Source organism: Lithobates pipiens, unplaced genomic scaffold (genome assembly GCF_037356315.1).
Source record: "Lithobates pipiens isolate NorthernLeopardFrog02 unplaced genomic scaffold, aLitPip1_a1.2 Scaffold_11, whole genome shotgun sequence".
Taxonomy (NCBI): Eukaryota; Metazoa; Chordata; class Amphibia; order Anura; family Ranidae; genus Lithobates; species Lithobates pipiens.
The window spans coordinates 2,631,386-2,652,677 of record NW_027507696.1 but is presented as its reverse complement, the minus strand read 5'-3'; the positions used below and the strand labels follow the sequence as shown (position 1 = coordinate 2,652,677).

General features: G+C 43.2%; 1 protein-coding gene across 1 annotated transcript in view; it reads right to left on the bottom strand.

The window, feature by feature from the left end:
• Positions 1–3,946: 3,946 nt before the first annotated feature.
• The window catches only part of CACFD1 (calcium channel flower domain containing 1), a 32,570-nt gene continuing 15,224 nt past the window's right edge, over positions 3,947–21,292 (bottom strand). The window contains exons 4-7 of the mRNA XM_077468162.1: positions 18,460–18,532; positions 13,797–13,922; positions 10,825–10,932; positions 3,947–4,148 (exon numbers count right to left, since the gene is read on the bottom strand). Coding sequence (XP_077324288.1) covers positions 4,073–4,148; positions 10,825–10,932; positions 13,797–13,922; positions 18,460–18,532 — 383 coding nt within the window. The 3' untranslated portion in view covers positions 3,947–4,072. The remainder of the gene's footprint in view (positions 4,149–10,824; positions 10,933–13,796; positions 13,923–18,459; positions 18,533–21,292) is intronic.

Sequence of the window (21,292 nt, the reverse complement as noted above, 5' to 3'; positions counted from 1 at the left end):
ATGGCAAGAGAGAAGAGACATGTTAACCACTTCAGCCCTGGAAGATTTACCACCCCCCCTTCATGACCAGGGCATTTTTTGGGATACGGCACTGCGTTATTTTAACTGGCAATTGTGTGATCGTGCAGCATTGTACCCAAGTAAAACTGATGTCCTTTCCCCCCCCCCCACAAATAGAGCTTTACTTTTGGTGGTATTTGATCACCTCTGCGGTTTATATTTTTTTTGCACGATAAACAAAAAAAGTGCGACAATTAAAAAAAAAAAAAACAACAATATTTTTTTACTTTTCGCTAGAATACACATCCAAATATTGGCATTAGGCCAATTTGTATTCTGCTACATATTTTTAGTAAAAAAAAATTCCCTATAAAAACGTGTATATTGATTGGTTTGTGTAAAAGTTATAGCTTCTACAAACAATGGGATATTTTTATGGTTTTTTTTTCAGTTTTTTTTACTACTACTACTAATGGTGGTGATTTATAGTGGGACTGTGACATTGTGGCGGACAGATCGGACACCTGACACTCTTGAGGACCAGTGACACAAATACAGTGATCAGTGCTAAAAATATGCACGGACACTAGACTAATAACGCTGGCAGGGAGGGGGTTAACACCAGGGGCGATCAAAGGGTTAAGCGTGTCCCCTAGTTGGTGCTTGCTAACTATGTGGGGAATTCTCTGGCTGGGGAAACAAAGAAATCAGTGTTCCTCGATGTTCCTCCATGTTCTCCCGTCAGAACAACGATCTGCCTTGTTTACGTAGGCAGATCGCCGTTCTGCCTCTCTGGGGAATGATCGTGGGTGGCCAGCAGACACTGCGTCTGCTGGACCAGCTGACTGGCTCCCCCTCTGTCCAATCAGCGTGCGTGCCGCTGGAGGTTACTGCACGAAGCGACGTACAGGTACGGCCTTTCATGCAGCCAGGCCGCCTTGCTGCAGTAAATGTGCGTAAGGCGGTCTAGAAGCGGTTAAAAGGACACCTCATTAAAAAAAAAAAAAAAAAAAAAAACGCTCGCTACTCACACACCTTCCTCATCAAATTGGTGATGACACACTGACCTCATAAGCATAGGGTTGTTTTTTTTGACATGCGTCGCCCATGTGCTCCTTGCTGCCAAGGCCAGTTATAGGTTGGAGTGGTTGCCATTTGTCTATGAATTAGTGAGGGGACACGCTGGATACCTTCGCTGCCATTGCTATGCTGAGAATTTAGTGGTGCGTCCCTATACCTTTAAGGAGGAGTGGGCTCTAAACGCAGGAGACCCTCATATTTATAGGAGTTAGGACTGCAGTACACTGGGGGGTGCCGTGACGTGGCTGCTGCGGCTTACGCATGCATTTGCAAATGTATGCAAATTAGCTCCCTTGTTTTTTTAATGGAAACAGTTAGACGGGGTCAATTTGGTTAGTTGCAGGCTGGCAAGTGAGCTGGGAATTTTTGTTTGTTGTCTTTTGACACGCGTCACCCTTCCATCTTCTCCTTGCTGCAAAGGCCGGTTATAGTTTGGGGTGGTTGCCATTAGTTTGTCTAGTAGGGGGAAATGGTGAGGGGGACGCACTGGATACCTTTGCTGCCGTTGTGTTATTGCTTGGTGTGCAGTGCGTCTCTATACCTTTAAGGAGGGGTTGGCTCCCTCCAAGCATACTTGCCCTTAATCTTTCCATTATTGTATATGTGCGCCAACTCAGGAGACTCTCATATTTACAGAGTTAGGACTGCAGTACACTGGGGTGCCATGTATTTGTAAGCCCTTGTACACACGGTCAGACATTCCGACAACCAAATCCGTCAGATTTTGTCCGAAACTGTTGCATACACACGGTCGGACAAAGTTGTCGGAAAATCCGATCGTTCAGAACGTGATGACGTTATTTCTTTACGACGGGACTACGTTCAGGCTAGTAGCCAATAGCTTTGATGTAGGAATTTGACCTGAGCATGCGTGGCACTTTGTCCGATCGGAACTCTCTACACATGATCGGAGTATGTCCGATCGGATCATGTTGTCGGAAAATTTTACCGACAAGTTGGAAAACTTGGTCCGTCGGAGTAGTCCGATGAAGACCACACACAGTCGGAATATCCGACAAAACGGTCCGATCGGACACATTCCGTCAGAATCTCCGACTGTGTGTACAAGGGATAAATGTGTGCTAAACCCCCTTGGTTTTACATTAACTGTTTGACAGGACAATTCAGTTTGATGCAGGCTGGCTGGTAAGGGAGCTGGAAATTTGTTGTTTTTCGACCTCATAGGCAGACTTCAGCATAAAAAAACACTGAACTTGCGTTTGAGATCATCGATGCTTGCTGCTCACGTGGCTCATTTTTTAAAAAACAATCACTGTGTTTTAATGAAAAAAAAAAACAACATTTCCTCCATGTAGATATTGCAGGTTTGGTGGCTTGCGCTGAACGATGGAGCATTTATTTGGACAAAGAGCTTTGTGAGGTGTCAGTCCAAGATCAAGCACTGGGCACGTCCTGCCAACTGAAGAGTTTCCAGCCTGCTGGGTGAACTCTGTATTCAAACATTTATGTAATCTCGGAGAGATGAGGATGATGGTATCCCTGCATGTAGATTTTCCTGAGTCGAGAAGAGTCCTGGAAGTGCTGCGGAGCACCGAAAAAAAGAAGTCACAACCGCCTGCAAAATCCAAGTCAGCGCAGACTTACGGGTTTACTAAAAAACACTCAATTGCATTTTATTTTGGCGAATATTTTGCCGAATATCACCCTACTTCAGCTCTTCATTTTTCTCCTATTAATAAAAGTTTGGAGCAGCAAGATTAAAAAAAAAATTAAAAAAACGAAGCCGCTCATTTCTACTAAAAACACCTGTTTTGTCTACTATAGGGCAACGCAAAATCAGCGACATCCTCACCCTACCAGCAGAAAGTCTCTAAAAAAACAAGATGATGCCAGAGTGGCTTCGAAACAGTCAGAGGTGAGATTTCCAATAAAAAAACTGTGTTCAAAAACCTTCCATCCGTTATTAGCAATGAAAAATCTTCCCAAATGACTTGTGTTAAAGGTTTTTTTCTGGTTGCAGGTCCAATCAATCACATGGTCTTCTACATCGGATGAGGTTTGATACTCTTGTCCTTCGCTGCACTCAAAAAACGGTTTCCAAACAATATCACGCAATGAACCTTTAGATTACTAAATAGATCGTTACCGATAGCAAAGCCACCCCCAAGGACCATGATGCGTAGAGAGTCACAAAGCTCCAAGACTCGGATATCATCTGCTAAATGTTTTCATACGGTCAATGAGCGAAGATAGTGAAACTAAATTCAGATCACCCTACTGGCATTCCACTAAACACGAAATCCAAAAACGTCAAAATTCAGTTCAGTTATCAAGTTTAAAAAAAAAAAAAAAAAAATGTTGGGTCTGCAACCACTGGAACGTCTGATTCCTTGTGTAAATGTCGACATTGCAGATTTACCATCAGAATCCGAAGAGGACACAACATTTCCCTTTTTTTAGTGTTTACCAGAAAGAGTTCCAATATCTGGATCTTATTATAAAATTAGATCGTCAGTTAAAAAAAAAAAAAAAGAAAAAAAAATGTTGGGTCTGCAACCACTGGAACGTCTGATTCCTTGTGTAAATGTCGACATTGCAGATTTACCATCAGAATCCGAAGAGGACACAACGTTTCCCTTTTTTTAGTGTTTACCAGAAAGAGTTCCAATATCTGGATCTTATTATAAAATTAGATCGTCAGTTAAAAAAAAAAAGAAAAAAAAAAAAAAGAAGACAAAAAATGTTGGGTCTGCAACCACTGGAATGTCCGATTCCTTCTTTAAATGCGGACATTGCAGATTTACCATCAGAATCCGAAGAGGACACTTTTCCCTTTTTTTTGTGTTTACCAGAAAGAGTTCCAATATCTGGACCTTATTATAAAATTAGATCGTCAGTTAAAAAAAAAAAAAAAAAGTATTCTCATTCTTAGATGCAAAAACGGGCCAAAAGTCTTTAAGATCACATCAGAAAAAAATATATAATGGAATTAGTTAAAAGCTAGGCGGCTAGGTGTGAGGCTCTAAATCATTTATGTCCCGGCCTGTTTCTCTTCATCGGTCTGCTTCTTCTGTTGTTGAAGCTGAGCGTAAGCAACTGCATCACCCCTGTAGAGAAGAAAAGACAATTTGTCACGGTGTTGTGTCACCTTATCACCACACCAATGTGAGTGACAGCACAAATAATGCAGGAGCAGAGCTGGGAAAGCTGGGGGGGGGGTGGTTGGGGTTCTTCAGTGCTGGGATACTTCAGCATAGGAAGGGTTGTTTAACACAAAAGGAACCATATAGTGGGGAAAATAATTATTTGATCTTCTGCAGATTTTGCAAACTAGAAGAAATGAAGGGTCTAGAATTGTTATCAGAGGTGTATTTTAAATGATAGAGACAGAATATCAACCAAAAATCCAGAAAAAAAATAAAAATAAAATAATAACACAGGATACAAATGTTATAAATTAAGTTGCAGTTCAGTGAGTAAAATAAGTATTTGATCCCCAAGCAAAGCATGACTGAGTAGTTGGTGGAGAAACCCTTGTTGGTGATCACAGAGGTCAGACGTTTCTTGTAGGTGGTGACCAGGTTTGCGCACATCTCAGGAGGGATTTGGTCCACTCTTTACAGATCCTCTTTAAAACCTTAAAAGCGGAGTTCCAGCCTTTTTATTTTATTTTAAAAGTCAGCAGCTACAAACAGTTTAGCTGCTGACATTTAATAGACAGACACTTACCTGTTCCATGGTCCAGCGATGCGGCTGCACCGAGCCCCGCTTCTCTCCCCCCTCCTTTCCTCGGCGCCTCCATCGATGCTGTGGGCACTCGGCCGTGACAGCTTGCAGCTTCACGGCCAGGCGCACACTGCGCATGCGCAAGTCGCTCTGCGCTTTTCCAGTGGACAGGCAATTTTCTGGGACCTATAACGTGTCCCAGAAGTTTGCCGGGGGGGCACCTAGGCAGCCTGTAGCCGGAACCGGGACAGGAATTCCCCATCAAAACAAGGCACCCACTCTCCCCCCCCCCCCAAAAAATATGACATTCCAAAAGCTTAAAGCGGAAGTCCCACTTTTGGGTGGAACTCCGCTTTAAGGTTTCTTGGTGTTTTTCTTGGCAACGCGAAGTTTCAACTCCCTCCATACATTTTCTACAGTGCACCTGGAAAGCATTCACAGCGCTTCACTTTTTCCCCCCATTGTTATGTTAAAGCCTTATTCCAAAATTGATAAAATTACAAAATTTTCCTCCATATTCCAGAAAAAAATACCACATAATGACAAATGTGACAAACTGTTTGAAAACTTTGCAAAATTTTTCAAATTAAAAACGAAAAAATAATTTTTTTTTTTTACATGTTCATAACACATAAGTACAGGGCCTGGCGCTACCACTAGGCAGCTGCATAGGGCGTAGCCACGGTCGCTAGGGGTGTTGAAATAAACAGCGGCACAGCAGCTGAATCGCGATGGCATGCCCTGCCTCTCCTGGCATCTTCCCGTCACCCTCCTTCAGTCAGAGGCACCCCCCCCCCCTATCTGGTGCCCTCATGTCGCTCAGTAACTCAGAAGGCGATCTGCTGGGGGGGGGGCAGAGTCCTGTTCTGCCCGGATTAGGAGGGAAGATGAACTCTGAAGGGTGGAATTGTAGGACATCGCTGAGGAGGTGGTGGTGGTGAGGAAGAGGGCAGAGTGTATGGTTGGTAAAGGAGGAGAGCGATGTCGATGTCCGGTGATGTGAGATGACGGAATGGGGCTCTGTAATCATCACACTGCTCATCATCTGCCTGACAGTCCCCTCTCTACACAGCCTGACTGCCTCATGTGTGTGTGAAAGGACCTACTGCCAGGGGGGACACCAACCTCCCTACACAGCTATCTGCATACTGACTGTGCCCAGGGGGTATATTGTACATTAACCGTGGCGCCCTCCACCTGTATACTGTACACCACTGCCCCACACCTGTATATTAGGGGTGTTACACAGGGGCCACCTCCACCCTATACATGGGCAGGGCAAAGGGGGTGGAGTATGGGCGGAGCCAAAGGGGGGGGGCAGCAAAATTAGGTTTCGTTTAGGGTGTCAAAAATTCTTGCACCAGCCCTGTATAAGTACCCACAGCTTTACTCAATACTTTGGCACCAATTACAGCCTCAAGTCTTTTTGAGTATGATGCTACAAGCTTGGCACACCTATTTTTGGACAGTTTTTCCCATTCGTCTTTGCAGGACCTCTCAAGCTCCATCAGGTTGGATGGGTAGCTTTGGTGCACAGCCATTTTCATATCTCTCCAGATATGTTCAATCGGGTTGAAATCTGGGCTCTGGCTGGGTCACTTATGGGTATTTGCAGGGTTGTCCCGTAGCCACTCTATTATGTTGGCTTTGTATTTAGGGTCGTTTTCCTGTTTGAAGATGAACCTTCACCCCAATCTGAGGTTCCAGAGTGCTCTGGAGCGGGTTTTCATCAAAGATGTCTCTGTACATTGCTGCATTCAGCTTTCCCTTGATCCTGACTAGTCTCCCAGTTCCTGCTGCTGAGAAACATTTCCACAGCATGATGATGCTGCCACCACCGTGCTTCACTGTAGGGATGGTATTGGCCAGGTGATGAGCGCTGCCTGGTTTCCTCCAGACGTGACAAAGAGTTCAATCTTGGTTTCATCAGATCAGAGGAGAATTTTGTTTCTCATGGTCTGAGAGGCCTTCAGTTGCCTTTTGGCAAACTCCAGGAAGATTGTTATGAGCTTTTTACTAAGGAGTGGCTTCCGTCTGGCCACTATACCATACAGGCCTGACGGGTGGAGAGCTGCAGAGAGTCCGAGTGTCAGAATGTCCATCAGGTTCTTGGTTACCGCCACGACTAAAGGCCCTTCTCCCCCTGATCACTCAGTGTGGCCGGGTGGCCCACTCTAGGAAGAGTCCTGGTGGTTCCAAACTGTATCCATTTACGGATGATGGTATCATTGGGACTTTCAATGCTGCAGAAATGTTTCTGTACCCTACCCTAGATCAGTGCCTCCATACAATCCTGTCTCAGAGGTCTACAGACAATTCCTTGGACTTCATGGCTTGGTTTGTGCTCCGACATATGGGCCTTATTTAGACAGGTATGTGCCTTTCCAAATCAACGTCCAATCAACTGAATTTACCGCAGGTGGACTTCAATCAAGATGTAGACGCATCTCAAGGATGATCAGTGAAGACAGAATGCACCCCAGCTCAATTTTGAGCGTTATGGCAAAGGCTGTGAATACTTATGTAAATGTGATTTTTTTTCCTTTTGCAAATTTTATTAAAAATAAAAAGATTTCAAACGTATTTCACGTTGTCATTAAAGCCCCATACACACTATCAGATTGTCTGCTGAGTTTTTCCTTCAGATTTACCAAAACCATATAATATGAGGTCAAACCTTAGGAGTTTCAATGTGTATGCAATCAGGCCGGTTCATCTACTACATGGTTTTGGTAAACCTGAAGGAAAAACTCAGCAGACAATCTGATAGTGTGTACGGGGCTTAAGGGGTATGGTTTGTAGAAGTTTGAGTAAAATAATGAATTTAATCCATGTTGAAATACAGCTGTAACATAACAAAATGTGTAAAAAGTGAAGCTCTGTGAATACTTTCTGGATGCAGTGTATAGGATTAAGGTCTGGTCTGACTAGGCCACTCCATGGCCCCAATGTGCTTCTTTTTGAGCCACTCCTTTGTTGCCTTGGCGGTATGTTTTGGAGAACAGAGGGTAGTGGCGCTGTCACATAGTATGTGCGATAACAAAAAGTCCATCAGATTAGTCCTTGTTATGAAGTTCTTAGTATGAATGAAAAGGGGCTGAGAGTAAATGGGGGAGGGGGGGGACCTGAGGGAAGTTGAGAACAAATTACAAGATATGCAAAAGAAGAGAACAGGCGCCTCTAGGTTAGAACTTGTGGCATTTTTATAAACTACAGGTGCAAATACCCACTTACATCAATCATTGGGGGCAGCACAGCGGTGTAGTGGTTAGCACTCTCACCTAGCAGCAATAGGGTCGTTGGTTCAAATCCCGACCACGACACCATCTGCCTGGAGTTTGCATGTTCTCCCTGTGCCTGTGTGGGTTTCCTCCGGGTACTCCGGTTTCCTCCCACACTCCAAAGACATGCTGGTAGGTTAATTAGGCCTTGTCTAAAAAAAATTGGCCTTATGTGTATGTCAATGTTGTATGTGTTTGTAAGCATGTCGGGACCTTACGGGGTAAAGGACCACGCAAAGCCACAGATGGATTCTGGTGGCAAGAAAGCGCCCTGAGGCGATTCAGTTCGCATAGGTAGCGCTATACAAGTCACTCACTCATGGGCGGTATGTTTTGGGTCATTGTCATGCTGGAAGACCCATTCAAGGCCCATCTTCAGTCTTCTGGCTGAGGGAAGAAGGTTCTCACAATTTTACAATACACGGCCCTGTCCATTGACCCCTCAATGCGGCAAAGTTGGCCTGTACCTTTAGTAGAGAAACAGCCCCAAAGCATCAGGTTTTCATTTTAGGGATGGTGTTCTCAGGTTCATAGTCAGCATTTTTCTTCCTCCAAAACAGGACAAGTCGAGTTAATGCCAAAGAGCTAAATTTTGGTCTCATCTGACCACAGCATTCTCTCCCAGTCCTTCTCTGAATTATTTAGATGTTCATTGGCAAACTTCAGATGGGCCCGTACCTGTGCCTTCTTGAGGAGGGGGACCTTGCAGGCGCTGCAGGAGTTCAATCCATGGCGGCGTATTGTGTTACCGATGGTTTGTTTGGTGACTGGGGTCCCAACTGCATTGAGATCCTTCACAAGCTCCTCCAGTGTAGTTCTGGGCGGATCCCTCACTTTTCTCATGATCATCCTCACCCCATGAGGCAAAATCTTGCATGGAGCTCCAGACAGAGGGTGATTGATGGTTATTTTGTATTTCTTCCATTTGCAAATAATGGCTCCAACAGTTGTCTCCTTCTCACCGAGCTTTTTGCCGATGGTCTTGTAGCCCATTCTAGCCTTGTGCAGATCTACAATCTTCTCCCCAATTTCCTTTGCCAGCTCTTTGGTCTTCCCCCATGATGGGGAGTGTGAAATAGAAGAAAGATTCTAGGGACTGGTCTCTTTTATACACAGAACATGTTGCCATTAGGAGCAACTTCTTAAAGTGGAAGTAAACTCCCCTATCGTTTTCAGTCAAGGAAGCGGCCATCTTTGCCTCCGTTTAATCTTCAACTGCTATGGTGCTGCACATGTGATCCGTTATGACACCAGCCATTGGATGGTTTGATAGTTTGGCTGAGAGCACAGCCAATGTGCAGTTAGCATTCCCAGCATGTCTTTTTTTTTTTTAACTGTTTAAATCAATGGGTTTACTTCCACTTCCGCGGGATAGCAGGCGCGCACGTGCCCGCTGCACTGCGGGGGTTGCCAATGCTCGTGGCCGGCGGTCACGGTGACAGCTGGCCACGAGCGATCACGGGCACGAGAGTGTAAACACACAAATCCCTGTTCTGAGAGGAGTGACAGATTGTGTGTCCCTATTAGCTAGGAACCACAATCTGTCATTTCCTCTAGGTCAGTCCAATCACCTCACAGTTAGAAACACACACACAGGGAACACAATTAAACCCCTTGATCGCCCTCTAGTGTTAACACCTTGCCTGCCAGTGACATTTTTACAGTAATCAGTGCATTTTTTTTAGCACTGATCGCTGTATAATTGCCAATGGTCCCAAAAATGTGTCTGACGTGTCCGCCATAATGTCGCAATCATAATAAAAATAAATAAAAATAAAAAAATTTCAACTGCTGCACATGTGATTCGTTATGACACCAGCCATTGGATGATTTGATAGTTTGGCTGAGAGCACAACCAATGTGCAGTTAGCATTCCCGGCATGCCTTTTTAATTTTTATTTTTTAACTGTTTAAAATCGATGGGTTTACTTCCACTTTAAATGGACAGGACTAATCTGTGTACCACATGCGCACATACCGTGGCCAGTTTATGGGAGCCAGAATTATTGTTGGTTGGTAGGGGGTCAAATACTTATTTTACTTAATTTATAGCATTTGTATCATGTGTTTTTTTATTTATTTTCAGGATTTTTGGTTGATATTCTGTCTCTATCATTTAAAATACACCTATGATAACAATTATAGACCCTTCGTTTCTTTAAGTGGGCAAACGTACAAAATCTTCAGGTGATCAAATAATTATTTTCCACACTGTATATACCCGTGGTCTGTGCATGGGTGATGGGGCAGGTTTGTATCAGAGTTGGGGGGGGGGGTGTTAGTGAGAGGGTTACAGGGAGGGTTAGTGTTATGGGATTCATAGGGTTGAGCATCTTTCTGCACAAAGACCTCTGTGCCAATAACTACCAGCATTGATCTTCCAGTAGTGAAAGCCAACATACCAGGCAAAAGAGATCATTACATCAAGAGAGCAAAAGTGTAATCCCTTTAGAGAGATAGATAAATACAATAAAATTAGTATGAAGTTAACTAAATTGTGTTATTTCAGGTTCACAAAAAAGTTGTTATGGGGCTGGTGGGCATAAAAAATACCACTTACGTAGGCAGTACCCATTGGGGAAGTGTGCAATCATTATTTGGATTTGTAACAGCTGTGACAGTTGGAAAAACGAGGAATTCTGTTAGAGAATCTCTCACCACTGGAGCCTCCAGAGATACAAGAAGCTGGCAAGTGACTGAACTTAAAAAGCAGCCACATAACGCTGAACTATGCGTCTAAAAGAAATATATGTGACTTTTATCCACAACCACTTACTTCTTCCCCAGAGCAGACAGTCCGTATAAGACTCCAGTTGCAAAGGCGATAGCGTTACCAAACAGGGTAGTAATTGTGAAGCTGAGGAAAATGGGAAACAGCGCCATCCTGTGGTAAACAAGGACAAAAAAGGTGAATAAGTATGTGAATGGCTGCAAGGTGATGACATAAGCAGAAGCCTGTAAACCCTCCCCCACAACTTTGTCCCATGTAAATCAGCATAAAAAAACCCTAATGAACACTGCTTGTAGATCTCTCCTTACTTGCTTAGTATTGTTGTAATCCTTGTTGTTCTGTAGAATGAAGTCACTGAGCATGCCCAGATCTCCCCTGATTTAAGGCACACTCTCTATGTCTTATCTATCTGTTATCAGGACTTCCTACGGCACAACACTGAACTCTGCTAATCACTCAGAGCTTCCTCCTACACACCATGTGACCTCACATACAGTCTAAACTTGGCCATTACTGCAGTCTTATCAGCTGAAGCTGATAAGTCTGACAAAGGGAAACATTAGACAATCGGCACAAGTAAATACTATGAAATAAACAAGTCAGCTATGAACAGGGAAGCAGGGTGGCCATCGAAACGTTGGATTGAGAAGGAGGCTTGGTTAACAGTACAGGAAGTGCTCAAATGTAAGGGCGGAAATACACTCCACTGTGGACTCAGAAAACAATACTTAAGATGGCGCTGCCTAACCCCTGGAAACAAGTTTTTTTAAGTTTCTTTAAACAGTAAGTAATATGCGATTTGGGCTGGATTACAGTGGCTATAGTCTGATAATGACTTATTATAATGGAATAAATGAAAAGAAGCATCCGAGTGGGAGAGTTTACTTCCTCTTTAATGCAGAGAACCTGGAGAATAAAATGGTGGCTGTTACATATTTTTATGTCGCACAATATTTTTGCAGCAGTTTTTCAAATGTAATTTTTTTTTTTAAAGTTAATTGATACCCAACATATCACACTTTAAAATTGGGCACACTCGTGGAATGGCGCCAAACTTCACTACTTAAAAATCTCCATAAGCTACGCTTTAAATTTTTTTTTTTTTACAGGTTACCAGTTTAGAGTTACAGAGGAGGACTTGTGCTAGAATTATTGCTCTCGCTCTAACGTACATGGCAATACCTCACATGTGGTTTGAACGCCATCTACATATGGGCGTGAGGTGATGGGGGCACTTTATCGCTTATTTTTACACTTTTCCCCTTTAATTTTTTTTTTAATCACATTTATTATTATTACTACAAGAAATGTAAACATCCCTTGTAATAGGAATAGGGCATGACAGGTCCTCTTTACGGTGAGATCTGGGGTCTACAAGTCCCCACATCAATCCTCTATGCTAGAAAGCCTGAGATTAGATTAGGTCCACGGCCAGCTCTATGGTAAATCGCTGCCGGCGGATTCATGCTCCGGCTCCCCGATTGCACTGGAGAAACACCGGCGGATGTCTTTCCCTACCCCCTGCAACTGCCTGTAAAAGCAATCAAATGACTAAACAGCCGCTAAGGTGGCAGGGAATCGACAGCTGAAAAAAAAAAAAAAAAAGATATCTGAATGATGCATGTAGCTGCAGGCATCATTCAGATATCTCCACTCAAAGTCCAGGACGTCCTACAGGTGGGAAGAGGTTAAAGCGGTTCTTCACCCTAAAAGGGGAAGTTCCGCTAGTATTATCCCTCCCCCCCTCCGGTGCCACAATCGGCACCTTTCGGGGGGGAGGGGGGTGCAGTTACCTGGATAATCCAGGTATCTGCACCCACTTCCGGCCAGACCGCCGCATGGCTCCGCCCACCCCCCCCCTCGTTGTGTTCTGGGAAACACACAGTTCCCAGAGACACAGCGGGGGACCATAAGAGAAGCGCAGCGCAACTCGCGCATGCGCAGTAGGGAACCGGGCAGTGAAGCCCTCATGCTTCACTTCCCGATTCGCTGACAGAGGATGGCGGCGGTGGCTGCAGCGAGACGAGCGATCGCTCGTTATCTGCCGCCGACATCGCTGGAACCTGGGACAGGTAAGTGTGATATTATTAAAAGTCAGCAGCTGCAATATTAGTAGCTGCTGGCTTTTAATATTTTTTTTTTTTTTTTTTAGGTGCAGCTCCTCTTTAATGAGTTTTAACGCACAAATAAAATAAAAATAATAATACCCAATTGTTTTGTAAAATAAAAAATATGATGTTATACCAAGTAAATAGATACCAAACATGTAATGGTTTAAAATTCTGTATGCCGGTCTTCTGGACCAAGTCGGTCTTGGGATCAACTCGCTGCCCATTCATAAGAAATGTATCGTTGGCCGAAAGTTTTCTGTATACATTATCCTTGTTTACGTTTTCTTTGTACTTTTGATTGCAAAAAGAATAAACAATTTAAAATAAAAAAATTAAAAAATTCTGTATGCCTGTGTAATGGTGCCAAACTACGACACCTAAAAATGTCCATAGGCAACCATGGGCTCGCTTTCAATTTATTTTTATTTATTTTTAACCACTATCATTGCTGTTACAAGGAATGTAAACAACACGCACACTGATTTGTCCCATTTTTTCAGGGGTGAAAAGTATGTGTTTTACGCCGATAAATATGGTACTTATGTTGAATGTTCCTTCTATTAGCAGAACATTTTATTTTCTATCCTTTATGTACTGAAATCTTACATAAAGAATAAAAAAAAAAAAAAAAAAAAAAAAAAAAAAAACCACCACCACGCATCTCGATTCCACAATTTTTAAAAATGATCGTTCGTCAAACGGCAAAAAAAAAAAAATTTGCATTATTTCCACTTTTTCCCCCTTAACGTTTATGGGAAAAAAAAAAAAAAAAAAAAATCAGTGCCTGCAAAAGAGGATCCTGCTTGCCTACTGAACAGAATGTGTGATCAGGCTCTGGAAATACACTTTTAGTAAATAGAAGCAATATTGTACGCACAACACATTTCCTTCTCTCTGGTTTCTTACCCGCAGTAAAACAGGGCCTTCTGCCAAGGCCGCAATCGGTCGGCTTTGTTGGAGACGGTATTTGCAAATTCAATGAACTGGCAGCAAAATGGAGCCTCGCAGAGAAAAAGAACAAGTGCATTCACCCTGCAGGGGTCAATAAAATAAAAAATGACAGATGAATATAAAATTGTGATTATAGTACAGGTTTTAAAATTCACAAGAATGTACAAATTTCACAAACGTATATTTGGGGAAGATATTCTCCACGCACAGCCCACTTCCTGTCCAGTATTCTGCAAACTGCCACCAGGTAGGCTCCCTTTTGGTCTAAAATGATGGCGGACAAACCCTGTACAGTAAAGGGCTTTAAAGTATAACTAAAAGGCAAAACTTTTTTTTTTTTTTAGTTTTGAATAGAGTGGAGAGGGATTAGCAGTTTGCATTGCTGTCTGCACCCTCATTGAGTAGAATTCCCCCCTCTCCATTTGTCCTGTTTACCATTATCACTGAATCTGAAGGTAAAAAGAAAATGACAAATTTTAGGTTGTCCTCATAAAATAGAGGGGAAATATTCAAATGGAGACACTAGTTCTGGTGACCAGCTCAGGGAGACCAGCTGTTAGTACAGCGATTTCCCTTGCTGTGCTATAGTGTTCTGACAGAGGAAACGACCCCCCACCAGACACTCCGGTCGGCGCTGATCGGCAGACCTTTTTCGTTCATGACCCTTCGACAGAAGTCAGCTTCTGTGGGACAGGCCGAATGTTGGGAAGTTTCTACTGAACTGGCCGACGCCATCCAACATTCGGCCCGTGTGTACTAGGCTTTAGCCTAGGTTTACACTTGCACGGGTCTGTGCGGGCACAGTCATTTGAACGGGCTGCTATATCTGTTTGAAAACTCAGGGAAAAACAAACATTCCCGACCCCCCCCCCCCCCTCTTTTTTTTTTTTTTTTTTTTTTTTAAACACGGCCACACAGAACGACATTGTGCTGTGGCACCATGTGATTTTTTGCATCTGAAAACACTGCGTTTTCCAGTGTGTAGGCATGCCATTAAGAATTCACTGCACCCCTGCGCATCTACAAAAACATTATGTGATTATGCCCGCATTTCTGACCCGCACAGATGTGAACCTATACTTCCACTTAAAAGGATAAGTTCACCTTTGTAAAAATATAATACAAATCTTTTTGCAGTAAAAAAAAACAAAAGAAACAAAAAAATAAATAATAAAAACATGCATTTTTTTTTCTAGGAGCCTGTAAAAGTATTGCACCCATGATCAGCAGATAGCAGATGCAATGCAGGGCTCTTGCAGACTGTTCGTGTAAGCTAAACAAAAATCTAAATATTGGGTTATTAAATCCAACAGTAGAAAACACAAATTCAAGATAAGTAGCTGAATCCTAAAAAAAACTCCACCTCGTGTGTGCACCGTCACCGCAGGCCATATAGACTCTTACCAGAGAGCCTGGACCCTTTATTATGGAGGGTCAAACAGGCTTGAGGGTCCATGCTCTCTGGTAAGAGTCTATATTACCTGCGATGAAAGTGCACGCACGAGGTGGAGGTTTTTTTATTTTTTGGATTCTACTTATCTCGGATTTGTGTTTTCTACAGTTGGATTTAAAAACCCAGTATGGGAGTTTTGTTTAGCGCATCATTTTTTTTTTCCCTACATGTGTATGTTTAAGGGCGGCACAGTGGTGTAGTGGTTAGCACTCTCGCCCAGCAGTAAAAAGGGTCCCTGGTTCGAATCCCAACCACGACACTACCTGCCTGGAGTCTGCATAGTCTCCCTGTGCCTGCGTGGGTTTCCTCCAGGTACTCCGGTTTCCTCCCACACTCCAAAGACATGCAGGTAGGTTAATTGGCTTCTGTCCAAAATGGGCCCTAGTATATGAATGGGGACCTTGGATTGTGGGCTCCTTGAGGGCAGGGACCGATGTGAGTGTGCAGTGTACAGGGATAGGGACAATTGTAGGACACTCAGGTTGGACTGGTGTCTTTATTCAACCTTACTAACTATGACTATGTAACTATTGCGATCATAGCTCACTTTTGTGGTGCCGCTGAATTTACACTGTATTGGTGGCGATTGACATTATTTAAAATGTTAGTGTAAGCTTTTTGCTCATACCTCGTACGGGCAGGCAGTTACAAACGGACAGGAACTGTCAATGATCTACCAGAGTGCTCAACAACTCTCTGGTAGTTCGTTGAGAACTACATGTTGACAGCCACAAAGGATGTTGGTACGTGTAGTTCTCCCATTGACAGAGCTTAATGAATAAATAATGTGGCCGGGTGGGCTATGCCCTGCATGGGCCGTTTTTCTTTTTTTTTAAATTATGACAGTGGGTGTGGGGAGAAGAGGTTGGGGGGAGGCGGTGGTGTAAGTCAAGGGGCGGGGTGCAGGGGCTGCTGCAATAGTAACACGTTACACCCTGAATACTGGTGTAACAAAAGATGATCCTTTAAAGTAATTTGTAACTATTTGGATTACTTGTACTTACAGTCAAGGGGTGTCCTTGACGCTATTGAGAAACTACAAGTGTCAGTAGACTTTTCACCAGAGCAAAGTGGTTCACAGATATTTGAGCTCCGGGCCGTGTCATGAGCAACAGATTTGATTGCGCTCCCAGTGGGAGATTGTATAGAAAGGCAGTTCCTTGCAATTTTTTTTTTTAATTGAATACATTTTTATTGGTTATTATAATAATGTTTTTGTTTTATTAATTAGAAAAAAAAACTTTTCTAAAAATCATTCCATACTCCTTTTTTCATAGGTCCAAGTCCTACCCTGCCCCAGTGTTTCCTCTAGCTCATTCAGCAGGTTGGGGGATATTTTGGGCCCCGTTTGTCCCCCTGCAATAAAAACCATCTACAGGTGTCTTGGTCTAGATTGTTGATACCATCTACCTTTGGGAGCCTTAGAGATTAAGAAATCACTTGAAATGCCCGATTCGTCTTGTTGCTTTTAATTACAAACATCATGGAATATCTATTTAACACTTTGTTTTGATTTGTAAGTACACTATACAAAAGATCCCTATACTACTTACTAATGTATATGACTATATTCATGTTCTAATATTTGTCATTTGTGTTTTTTCTGAATAGAAAATGTGCTTTTGCTATATACTTACCCCTGAAGAAGAAGAGGTGAGCGCTCCGAAACGCGTAGGGTGACAAACTCTATAGTCTACTGTACTATACACTACTGTTGCTTAAGCTGATTTTCTATGATATGTTTTTATGATAGTACAATTAATGCGTTTATTTTTTTTTTTATTTACTGCGATTTTCTGTACGTGCCTTTAAAGTCCACCATCAGGGGTTTTCTTTTTCTAGTTCCCAGTGGGAGATTATCCTTCACTTCCTGTCCCTGGGACACAACAGGAGGTAAGAGGAAATGTCCCCAAAGTGAAATGCCCTTTTAGTTGTCATCTGAACAGGAACCTCAACTGGTAGATCTCCCCTTACCTCCTGTTCTGGTGACAACTATAACATTTTGGATTTCCTGACGCTTTTTGCTCAGCAAATAGTGGTCACTCGGACCAAAAGAAAAAGGGTGAATCTTCCCAGCAGGCATACAGACAGCAATAAACCAACATTCCTCCAAAAACTATGAAATGTGGGTTCCAGTTGAATGGCTGGTTTGTTGGCAGATGGGTGGGAAGTTCTTAGGTGTATAGGAAGAAGAATGCTCAGGGTGGGTGTTACCAGTGTGGTGATGGTGCTGGTTATCCTTCGAGCAGATGGGGGGTGGGCAGTGGCAAGGAGCCAACATTAAGCCTAGATAGAGTGTATTGGCATATAGATAATAAAAAAATGAATGCACTCAGAAGTAATATCCACAGTTAGCATGTAGACTGAGGCTATCTGTAACCATGAATGGCCACTAAGACCACCCACATGATGACTATTCAGCTGGAAGTCTAGTGCTCCAACCTCCTGTTTTCTCCCCCCCCCCGGTGGTTACATCTCTCATCTCTCATCTCTGTGTAAATTCAGGACTCCATTGTGTGAAATGCATTTCGGGGAGGCCTGTCCTCTTCATCAGCCCAACAACAGCACAATCTCAATGGGTGTTAAAAGTTTTTCAACTCTGAATGGCAAGATGTCTGCACAACTTCAGATTTTGGATAGTGTTATACCCTTCCTTATACTTTACACCCATACAGCACAAGTAGGGGGTGCAGATTACAAGCAGATGCAAAAGCGTAAGCCCTTGTACACACGGTTGGACATTCTGATGGAAAATGTCCAATCGGACCGTGTTGTCGGATAATCCGACCGTGTGTGGGCTCCATCGCACTGTTTCCGTCGGAATATCCGACAGACAAAGTTTTAGAGCTGGGCTATAAAACTTTCGGACAACATGATCCGATCGGACTTTGTCCGATTGTGTGTAGAGAATTCCGATCGGACAAAGTGCCACGCATGCTCAGATCAAATTCCTACACCAAAGCTATTGGCTACTAGCCTGAATGTAGTCCCGTTGTAACCAAATAACGTCATCACGTTACGTACGATCAGATTTTCCGACAACTTTGTCCGACCGTGTGTATGCAACACAAGTTTCGGACAAAATCCGACGGATTTTGTTGTCGGAATGTCCGACCCGTGTGTACAAGGGCTAAGCCCATAAGGTCAGTTCCTGCACATACTCACATCATAAAGACACCAGCTGCAATATTCAATGGACTGATAGTGATGCAGTTCCATAGTCCCGCCACAGCACAGGCTGCAAAATAAGAAGACAGTTATTACCCAAACTGCCAGTCACAAATCCTTATAATTGTAAATCTAAGCAGCATGTCAACTTTTGGTTAACTTCAGAACACCCCCATAGACATGACATCCTTTGTGCCTATCCCTACCCAACACAACAAGCAGAATTTCATTACTACCCCGGGACTTATGGATATTCATGGACCACCTCAATATTCTCTGCAGGAGACTGCCTTGATTAACCCTTTCCTGATGGGTGTATGCATACATGTGACAGCACGGCAGGGGGCTTTAACACCAGGGTTCCACATACAGTGCCTTTGCGAAAGTATTCAGCCCCCTTGAACTTTTCAACCTTTTGCCACATTTCAGGCTTCAAACATAAAGATATAAAATGTAAATTTTTTGTGAAGAATCACCAACAAGTGGGACACAATTGTGAAGTGGAACGAAATCTATTGGATATTTTAAGCTTTTTTAGCAAATAAAAAACTGAAAAGTGGGGCGTGCAAAATTATTCGGCCCCTTTACTTTCAGTGCAGCAAACTCACTCCAGAAGTTCAGCGAGGATCTCTGAATGATCCAATGTTGTCCTAAATGACTGATGGTGATAAATAGAATCCACCTGTGTGTAATCAAGTCTCTGTATAAATGCACCTGCTCTGTTATAGTCTCAGGGTTCTGTTGAAAGCGCAGAGAGCATCATGAAGACCAAGGAACACACCAGGCAGGTCTGTAATACTGTTGTGGAGAAGTTTAAAGCCGGATTTGGATACAAAAAGATTTCCCAAGCTTTAAACATCCCAAGGATCACTGTGCAAGCGATCATTTTGAAATGGAAGGAGTATCAGACCACTGCAAATCTATCAAGACCTGGCCGTCCCTCTAAACTTTCAGTTTAGACAAGGAGAAGACTGATCAGAGATGCAGCCAAGAGGCCCATGATCACTCTGGATGAACTGCAGAGAACTACAGCTGAGGTGGGAGAGTCTGTCCATAGGACAACAATCAGTCGTACACTGCACAAATCTGCCCTTTATGGAAGAGTGGCAAGAAGAAAGCCATTTCTCAAAGATATCCATAAAAAGTCTCGTCTAAAGTTTGCCACAAGCCACCTGGGAGACACACCAAACATGTGGAAGAAGGTGCTCTGGTCACATGAAACCAAAATCCAACTTTTTGCCCACAATGCAAAATGATATGTTTGGCGTAAAAGCAACACAGCTCATCACCCTCAACACACCATCCCCACTGTCACACATGGTGGTGGCAGCATCATGGTTTGGGCCTGCTTTTCTTCAGCAGGGACAGGGAAGATGGTTAAAATTTAGGGGAAGATGGATGCAGCCAAATACAGGACCATTCTGGATGAAAACCTGTTGGAGTCTGCAAAAGACCTGAAACTGGGACGGAGATTTATCTTCCAACAAGACAATGATCCCAAACATACAGCAAAATCTACAAAGGAATGGTTCACAAATAAACGTATCCAGGTGTTAGAATGGCCAAGTCAAAATCCAGACCTGAATCCAATCGAGAATCTGTGGAAAGAGCTGAAAACTGCTGTTCACAAACGTTCTCCATCCAACCTCACTGAGCTCCAGCTGTTTTGCAAGGAAGAATGGGCAAGAATTTCAGTCTCTCGATGTGCAAAACTGATAGAGACACCCCAAGCGACTTGCAGCTGTAATCGCAGCAAAAGGTGGCTCTACAAAGTATTAACACAAGGGGGCCGAATCATTTTGCACGCCCCACTTTTCATTTTTTTTTATTAGTTAAAAAAGTTTCAAAAATCCAATAGATTTCGTTCCACTTCACAATTGTGTCCCACTTGTTGGTGATTCTTCACAAAAAATAAAAATGTTATATCTTTATGTTTGAAGCCTGAAATGTGGCAAAAGGTTGAAAAGTTCAAGGGGGCCGAATACTTTCGCAAGGCACTGTATATGAGTATAGATCAGGCTTTCTCAACCTTTTCAACACAGAGGAACCCTTGAAATAGTTCTCCGGTCTCGGGGAACCCCCTGCTAAAATTAGAAATCTACAACTCATGATACATTAGTGTGATGGTCGGTGGGAAGAATGGTCCTTACACTTGTGGTGATTGGGAAGAATTACCCCCTTACAGAGAGCTAAAAAGATCAATGGTGTCGGTGGGAACTTATCTGAGAGGCAGAAATTGTCCAATGCTGAAGGAACCCCTACAACCTCTGGAGGAACCCTGGTTGAGAATCGCTGGTATACATGGTGCCGCTGCCTTGTGCCAGGAGCGCACTCACTCAGCACCCCCCCCCCCCCCCCGACTCAGACAGCATTGTGCCCAAGCTGGTTAATGCTTTGGATCATGAGTGGGTAGGATGGCCTCCCAACCATGCGATCGATGTGACGGCTAATGATCGAGAGTCTGCCTACCAGACTTTGGCGCTAAGAATCTAAACTAAATCCATAAAATAAGTGATAAAACCTCAATATTAGGTCAACCACCTGTGCTTTTAATCAGTCAGGAATATGTAGACAAAAAAAAAAAAAAAAAACTTCCCCTCATCATGACATAACTTAATAGATCTAAACCAACTCTATGGTCGTTGGTGATGTCCCACATCTACTTACAAACAGGATTCATTTTTTTTTGGAGTAAAAAAAAATATATATCAAAAAGGGAGAAATTTCTACAAGTGAATGAAAATATCTATTGATCCTGCCTGAAATCCAGCAACCAGCTTCCTGTGCACTTTATTTTCACTGCATGAACTGACCAAACACAGATTTTAGC